The following is an 8,755-nucleotide window of genomic DNA, read 5'->3' as shown; positions in this document are numbered from 1 at the left end:
TCGCCATCACTGCCCTATAGTCTCAATGTAACAACCCTGTGCCAATGAGAGAAGCATGTTCTAAGCACCCAGGGGACACCTCCATTCAGAATTGTGGTCAGCAGGACTCATGGGCCCACTCTGCAGCTCGCTCTCATCATCTATGTCTTAAGTGGACTTGTGTTCTCTAGTCATTTTGTGCATTATGTCCACAGCTAGGGAGAGGAAAGCAATCTTTCCTTTTTTACTTCCATACTAGCTTCTCAGCAAATTAAATTGGTTTCCCCAAAAGTTGTCAAGTAAGGTGCCATTGCGAGTAAAGTGAAACCATGCTGTCAGAGTCTACATATATTTTATTTTATGATGAGTTATAAATATATAAATATTTTTAAAATAAGGTTATTAAAAACTCATAAATTAAAATGTCCAGCTTCCACCCTTTGAGTATTTCTCTTGCATGATGGTCTTTAACCTTTCCAAGAAGTCTTTCAGTGTCCTCTTCTTGGCTTCGTTCACAGGACAGGAGGTCTACAAAAGAAACATTTCATTAGCTGGCATTGTTAAATATTCGAGTCTTGCTGTCCTGCCTGTCTGCTCCAGTCAAGCCCACTCTGGCACTTAGCACCAGAGCAATGATCGAACCAGGCCTCCAGTCTAGATTGAAGGGGAGTCTGACTCCACCACGAGGACAGCAGGGCTTGCCTATTTCCAGTATCTGCCTTCAGGGTGCCACAGTGTCTGGAGACGTGTGTCACACACTGCTAGGTGCTGCTCAGGGGCCTAACATGAAGGTAGAGGCTGAGACCTGTCCACTGCTGTCCTGGGTCTTCTGTGGGGCACCTGGGCTTCTGAGAGAGGTTCAGTCCATTTGCCTTCCTGCCCATTAAATAGCAACAATACAGCGTGCAGCGTGCCAGGTGGGAAGGATTCCAGGTACTTGCCACCAGGCCACTGCTTCAGTTTGGGTCTCAGCTCTACCAGTTTACTATTGATTATATTGCTTAGGACAAACATTTCATTTATAGAACGCTTCAGTTTCCTCTTTTGTAAAATGGGAAAAACAGTGCGGATTTTATAAGATGATTAAGAGTATTAAAAGAGAATTGAGTGTAATGTCAGCTCCCTATTCCGTCACCTTATCTAATAGATAAGGTAACTGGCCCAGGGAGGGGTGAATGGCCCCAGTTCCTCTGCTTGGCATTAGATAACGTCCACTCTTAGCTGTCCCTCTTTCCTGCACTGTTGGTTCTCCCCTCTCACTGGACTATGCCCATTGGTACATTCACATGCTGAGTATGTAGCCCACCTTCAAAGAACTTCCCTCACTCCACACCTGCCCTTCAGCTGTTGGTCCATTTCTCCGCAACCTATAGCAAACACCTCAGAAGACTTTTCTGTGCTCGTTGCCTCTTCCTTCTCACTCCTCCCTGCCCATTTTCTATGGATCCCACTTCAGTCGGCCTTTCATTACCACATCTCCATTTATTTCAGCTTTGCCGATGCCCCTGTCATGCCAAATCCGATGGCCATCTCTGTCTTCATCTTACTTGACCTTCTAGTGACCTGACACACTTGCTCACTCCCTATTCAGTCTACCACACAGTAGCCAGAGTAATCTTTTTAAGTCACAAAAATCAGATCGTAGTCTCTTCCTGCTAAAAGCCGGGTGGGTATTTCCCACCATACTTGGGGCAGAGTCCAAAGGCCCAGTGTGATCTGATCTCCTGCTAAAACCCCCTGCTCACTCTGGTCCAGCCACCCTGGCCCTCCTACCGCTCTTTGAACACATGAAGCTCATTTCTGCCTGAGGGCCTTTGCACAGCTGTCCCCCTGCCAGGAATGTTCTTTCTCCAGTTAGTTATGAGGCCTGCTCCCTCACGTAATTTAAGTTCTCAGATGATGTCACCAACTCCTAATCAGCCTCTTCCTCCTAACCCCTATGTTCTTTATTCCTATGTTCTTCGCACACTTACCCCTGCTGGACATCGTGGGCACGTTAGTTTGCTTTTCTATCTCCCCCACTGGAACATTGAGGGCAGGGACTCTGCCTTCTCCCTACTACTGTATCCCCAGTGCCTAGAACAGCACCTGGCACACATAGAGCCTCAGCAAATACTGCTTGAATGAATGGATAGGCTGATTCACGGGGCTACCGCTCATAGGAGGAGCATTGAGACGTGAAGGTGCTGTCCGCCGGGAGCCATGCTGTTGGCATGATGCAGCTTACCTTGTTGGCCATGCTGCTGAGGTTCCTGTCAAGTCCGCTCAATATTCTGGTCAAGCACTTGTGGTGCCTGTAGACCTGCCGAAGCACCGTCGCGGCCCTGCACAAGGTTTCCTTCTCAGTTGTGTTCTAGAAAGAGAAATACCAGATAGTTGTACACTAGCTCTGTTCTGAACATGGGAGAGAGGTTTTTCCTTCTGGTTTCTGGTTTCCAGGAAGACAAGTGATAAAGGCAGGTTAGCTCAGACATGGGCCCAGGTATTCAAGGATTCTTGCCATGGTAATGAAGGCTGCTCACCACAGCCATCAACCTCTGCAAACAACTTCTCCCCGTCCCAGTTATCTGTAAATTCAGCAGCTTTTTCCTCAGACGCTCCCCGTTTCCTTTCTCTTAGAGCAGCGGTTCTCAACCTGTGGGTCGTGACGCCTTTGGGGGTCGAACGACCCTTTCACAGGGGTGGCCTAAGACCATCGAAAAACACATATATAATTACATAATTGTTTTTGTGATTAATCACTATGCTTTAATTATGTTCAATTTGTAACAATGAAAATACATCCTGCATATCAGATATTTACATTATGATTCATAACAGTAGCAAAATTACAGTTATGAAGTAGCAACGAAAATAATTTTATGGTTGGGGGTCACCCCAACATGAGGAACTATATTGAAGGGTCGCGGCATTAGGAAGGTTGAGAACCACTGTCTTAGAGGGTTTTGCAGAAAGGATGCCTAATAAAGTCACTCAACTGAGGAGAGGACACAGTGGGGATTTGAATGCAGATCCATCTATCTGGAGCTCAAGTCCGTTTCTTTCTGTGGAAGGTGCCTACGTGAGCTCACAGTCATTCCTATGGGGTTTGAAAGCCCAGGTCTCCCTGGAAGTCCTACATATGTGCTGAATAACGGGATGCCCAGCCTTTGCCTGAACAGTGCTGCTGTGGGCCGCACTCTCCATTTAGCTGTCCCCATGGGAGACAACAGTGTGTGTATAAACTCAGGTCCAAGTGAGGAGATAAGACATTTCCCCGCAGCTAGGTGAGTGCCAGGATCCTGGTGAGGTGCCCCAGGAGTCTGGCCTTGGGAGATCAGGAAGCATCTGAGAGAGGGTGCCATTGAGCTGGGCCTTGGACGGGGCTGCAGTCAGGAGATTTTGACCTTGCATGTCCATGGTCAGAACCTCCTTGGAATGCTGGCAGCTCTGACGGGGCTCTGGCCACATGCCTCTTCCCGGGGACGTTTGGGCCTTAGAGGAGGGAACGTACAAGCAGGGAAACAGCTCTTGCTGGGAACCTGGGAGAGGAGTTGTGTATCCATCTGAAGCAGGCCTGGTGTGTGCTTCATTTCCCCTAAAAAGCGAAGTCACAGGGTCTGGAGAGTGGTCTTAGCTCGAGTCCGATCCAGAGCAGATGAAGCTCTCCTGGCCTCTCTCAGGACACGCTCCAGGCCCTTCCCACTCAGCACGTGGCCCGTGGGGCAGCAGCACAGGCATCACCCGTGAGCTTGTTGGAAATGCAGAATCCCAGCCCCCACCCGGACCCCCTGAACCACAGATGTGCATTACAGTAGCTCCAGGGGAGATTTACATGAGAAGCACTGTCCAGGCAGCTTTGTACGTTCTTACAGTTATCACGGTCATGTAAGTTTACTATAAAAATAGTATATATGCAACAAAAATGAATTCACTCATTATCTTACCAGCCAGAGATAACTACTGTTATTATTTTGGTAAATATCTTCCCAGGTTTTTAAAAATACTTTTTTTCAAAATAGGGACCAACTATTGGTACTGCTTTGTAACCTTTTTACACTTAACATATAGTACAAGTGTATTCTTCAGTTATTCAAAAGTACCTGGAACATGGGATTGAGAGCTCTGTAGGAACTCATAGCATATTTGTACCCTAATTGATCAATCCCCTATTATTGCAGGTTTTTTTGCTTTTGTAAATAAACGCAGCAGTGAGTCATCTGTGCACATACCTGTGTTCATCTCTTATCTAGGCAAAATTCTAGAAACACCAGAATTCCAAACTACAGAAGCTTCCTGGAACCTCCCCCTCGGGGGTGGGGGTGGGGGGGACGGGCACACCCTTGGAAGGGCACCCACTTGATGAGCTGGTGAGAGTCCTGGGCCCTGATTCCAGTTGGAAATTTAAGAGCAGCACTGGTATCTTTGGGCTCAGGGAGCCAAGAAATCTCCCATACAGCACCCTGCCTCTGGGCGGTGAGGCCTGGGGAAGACATACCACCCGTGGACGCAGATGAGGCAGACCCTGTGTGGCTGTAGAGAGAACAGTGAGGTTCAAGGGGGCCAAGAGGAGAAGAGCCCCTTGCCTTATTTTTCCATCAAAACCTAATGAGACTTTGGAGAAACGCTGGCTTGGAGCCTAGAGATTGGGCTGCCTCTCAGTATTGCATGGATGGCCGTATAATACAGGGAAACCTCTAACGCAGCGGTTCTCAACCTGTGGTTCGCAACCCCTTTGGGGGTCGAACGACCCTTTCACAGGGGTCGCCTAAGACCATCGGAAAACACATATATAATTACATATTGCTTTTGTGATTAATCACTATGCTTTAATTATGTTCAATTTGTAACAATGAAATTGGGGGTCACCACAACATGAGGAACTGTATTAAAGGGTCGCGGCATTAGGAAGGTTGAGAACCACTGCACGATACTTGTCAGAGGACTTCCTGAAGGCCATTAGGGTAAAATAGGAATTGAAAAGAGTTTGAATCAAGTGGAAAAAGGTCAAAACAACCTAATTCTTAAGGCCTTTTAAACAAAGGGCTAGAGTTTTAGTTCCATTGGTATCGCAGCAACAGGAAGCCAGCCTATGCTGACTGCTTTCAGCTGCGTGTCCAGCTTTCGCTGCCCGCATGTGCGCAGCCCAGCTCAGGGGCACACTTCACAGCCTGGCGGGCCTCGCAGCTCAGAACTGCACAGGGAAAGGGACTCAAAGGGGAGGCCCAGGCGCAGGCCAGGGGAGCTCCCTCACCGGCCAGCACCTCCTGGGAGATTTCTGTGGCAGGGACTCCTATAGAGCTCTAACTTGGCTCTTCACTAGCTTCTCCAGGCCTGTAAAAACTCAGTCCCATTTGTGTCATATCCATTATCTACACTTCTGCCCAGATTTGGCGAGCCAGTGCTGTGTATAAGAAAATCCTTCACCCCCCCCCCCCAAATAAGTTGGGGGTTGACATAGAGCTTTCTGTAAATTAGGAACTTGAGCTCTCTTTGGTAGGAAATACCTTCAAGGGTCCACCCAAGAAATCCTTCCTAGACCAGCAGCTTGCTTGCTTTGCACTTTGCTCTTCCTCAGACCACCTAACTTCATGGACGCCCGGGCAGGCATTGCCTGTGAAGCCCAGGACTTAGATCAGCACATTCTTGCCAGCAACTGCCCAGAGCAGGATGTTATCCAACAGGGAGATGCAGGAATTTTTGATTCCCAAAAGAAATAAAACTAATACACGATCTCGGAAAGGCATTCCTTTTCAGGAACACAAGGATGTAACTTTCCCTTCCACATATCGCCTCTGTGGGTTTTGAAAAGAACCACCTTTCCTTGTTCTGAAATATCCTCCTAGATAAGTGAGCACTGAGTCTTGAGTAAAAGAAAAGAAAGGAAAATGAGGTTGTTAATCAGGAGGGACAGAAGCAGGTCGGAGAAGGCGTTTGCGGTAGGGTGGGGTGAAGGAGACGTCTGCCTGTGGGTTGAGGGAGGTATGTTAGAACCAAGTGCAGAGAGGGCCCAGGATGGGAGGAGAGCAGCGTGGCCAGGGAGGGGTGGCTGGGTCTTCTAGAGACAGCCCAGAGAGAGGTCCCCCGGACTTGGAAGGTTTGATCATTTCCAACCACGGCCCCTCCCTCTTAGAATTATTGCTTCTCTACAACCAGTTTTTTGTCTTTCATCAAGAGTTGAAGCATCTTACAATATCACTTTCCACTAACTCAAGAGTTGCATTCCAGCCAAAAGCATTTCTTCAGATCTGGAAACTGAGGCACAGAGAGGTGTGGAGACTTTGCCAAAGGCCCGTACAACTAGTTAATAGCAGAACCAGGGCTAAAACCACACTTTCAGACCCTCTGCACTTCCTTCAGGCCCTGCTCTCGGCAATGTAGCTGCCCTCCGGGGAGCCCAGAGCACAACGCTGTGGACTCTTGGCTATTTTTTATACACACACACACACACACACACACACACAAATATAAATATATCACATTAACATACAGGGTGAGGCAAAAGTAGGTTTACAGTTGTTTGTATGGAAAATAATACAATAATAAATAACAATACAAGAATAAACCCTGTGTTTCACGTACTCACAAAGGTAAGCCTACTTTTGCCCACCCTGTATATAATCTTATAGGTACAGTGGGGCCTTGACTTACCAGTGTCCCGACTAATGAGTTTTTCTGAGATACGAGCCGTCTCTCGGCCGATTTTTTGCTTTGAATTGACAGAGTAATTTGAGTTAACGAGCTCCTTAATGAGCTCCATCACAGAACGAATTAAACTCGTAAGTCAAGGCCCCACTGTATCTAAAATCTCCAAATCCTTCTATCCTACTGATAGAGTCTGATACATAATGAGATTCTGAAGGACCAAATTATATAATATTTATACTTACATACTATACACTTATTTTATATAATGTTATGTATAATTCTATTATGATATTATATATTACTGTATATCAGATTCCTGGAATAATCTTTAATGAAATGAGGAATCCAGATAAAGGCCCAAAGAGTAGTTTTTCCCATGAAGTAGGACGGGCCTGTTTACGCCTCGGTGCTGGGACGTGGCCCTGCCCAGCCCGCGGGGCTTCACTCCTGGCCAGGCACCCCCAGCACACGTGGGAAGCAGGTGGTTAGGAGACCACTGGCAAATTGAAGCTTTGGGTTTTTCATTCTCAGTCGTGTGTTTCCATGAAAACAGGAACTGATGTGCACAAAGCTATTGATATGTCTGTAGTCATGTGTTTGTCAGAGAACATGCACTATCAGCTGTCAAATCTATCTCCTCCCACTGCAGATGGAGGGGCGGGGGTGAGGCGCACAGGAGGTGGAAAGGCGAGATGCCCAAGCAGCCAGAAGCAGGGATGAGTTGGACCTCATCTGGCAGGAGGGCTCCGGACCAGGCCGGAGGGGAGCCGGCAGGACAGAGCAAGCCGAGGCTCCCTGGACAGCACCGCGGAGCCGGTGGGCTGCGAGGTGACCTGGCGGCGGAAGACGAGGCTCTGGCAATACCTTCTCTGTTGCCATAGGAAGTCTCTTAGACAAAATGAAAGCTCCCTCAACCTGTAATCTCAATATCTGTTTTTGTGAGAGTATTTGTTTTTTCGGAAATGTATGGGCCAGAAAATTCTCTCCTTCAATAAGCATTTAGCGAGGACCTCCTGTGTCCCAGGTCCTAGGCTGGGGCTGGGTGAATCCTAAAGAGCTCTTTCTTGACCAGGATCTCCATTAGGCTGACAAAATCCAAGCTCCCTATTAGACATCCTCTAAATCAAATGTAACCAGAAAGTCCAAAACATGTTTTGAGAGTAAAGATCAGAATTCTTATTCTTTGAAAACATTTAACACCTTATAGTTAATTTGGGCCTGTTCGCTTTCTGTTAAGAAATACGTTTCTTGCTCAAACACTTGTAGATGACTCTCCTGTCCCAAGTCACCCGTCTGCCAAGCAGACCACCCCAGGCAGTTCTTACCTTTGGGGCAGCCAAGACGTCTGATACGGTCAGCTCCATGCACCGTGGATCCTTGGCCTGGCCAGGAACAAGAGAGCAAGAGATACAGTTACCTCCAACTGAGCAGGGTGATCCTTGCCAAGCAGCTCCCACTCCCTCAAACTGAGAAAACTTCCGACAGTCCCGCAGGGGAAAAAAAAAAGTGCCAGGGAGAAGTCTCCCATCCCCATCAACCAACTACTGACTTCTCTAGAAGCTGTTATGTTCTTCTCATAGTCTAAGAAATACGCACAGCATCACCACACATCTGGAGAGATGGTGGCAGATAGCTCACTCACCTTTTTCGCTGTGAGGACGTTCAGCATTTTGATGGTCTCTTGTAAGGTGTTGTACTTGCGTCCGTGGGTGAAGTTGCTGGTACATGCTAGTAAGCAGATCAGAGCTGGAATCAGTTGGGACGTGAGACCCATTAATCGATCTCTATTTGCAATGACAGTGTGAGGCAATTAGTTTACCAGGAGAAGCTAACAATGCAATTCTGACAATGATATCTCTATATATAGATTTAAAATTGCTGAAACGGAGGGAAAATGAGTTTACATTGGAAATTTTCATTACACCAGGTTGGGGCCAATCAGCGCCTCTCTTCCAGGAGAAAAATATGCCTCACAGAAACAGGTAACATGTTCCTGTGAAATCAGACCAATAGGAAAATGAAACCTTTTTTTAAAATTAACTACAAAGTATCAGCATAGGAAATTACACCATAATTTGCTCTTTAGATTAATCTTATCAGCTTGGGGTTGTTGCTGGCTTTTTGCTTTGAAGGAAGAGGCCACAGGTGT

The 8,755-nt window shown here is 47.1% G+C and overlaps 1 protein-coding gene across 1 annotated transcript; it reads right to left on the bottom strand.

Annotated features, from left to right (window-relative positions):
- Positions 1-396: 396 nt before the first annotated feature.
- IL4 (interleukin 4) lies at positions 397-8,380 on the bottom strand. Its single transcript, XM_006100175.3, has 4 exons — positions 8,249-8,380; positions 7,932-7,982; positions 2,207-2,332; positions 397-507 (listed from the first exon to the last, which is right to left on the bottom strand). Exons 1-4 carry the CDS (start codon positions 8,378-8,380, stop codon positions 397-399), a joined length of 420 nt encoding a protein of 139 aa, XP_006100237.1.
- Positions 8,381-8,755: the final 375 nt, after the last annotated feature.

The sequence above is a fragment of the Myotis lucifugus genome, unplaced genomic scaffold (genome assembly GCF_000147115.1).
Source record: "Myotis lucifugus unplaced genomic scaffold, Myoluc2.0 scaffold_300, whole genome shotgun sequence".
Lineage (NCBI taxonomy): Eukaryota > Metazoa > Chordata > Mammalia > Chiroptera > Vespertilionidae > Myotis > Myotis lucifugus.
This window is presented reverse-complemented; position numbering and strand designations above follow the sequence as displayed.

What these genes read in the sequence shown, in the direction of transcription:
- IL4 (XM_006100175.3), bottom strand. Translation starts at nt 8,380, where the DNA reads ATGGGTCTCACGTCCCAACTGATTCCAGCTCTGATCTGCTTACTAGCA. An exon ending in ACGTCTTGGCTGCCCCAAAG is followed by an intron (nt 2,333 to 7,931) that starts GTAAGAACTGCC and finishes TTCTCTTTCTAG; the next exon opens with AACACAACTGAGAAGGAAAC. An exon ending in TCAGCAGCATGGCCAACAAG is followed by an intron (nt 508 to 2,206) that starts GTAAGCTGCATC and finishes TTTCTTTTGTAG; the next exon opens with ACCTCCTGTCCTGTGAACGA.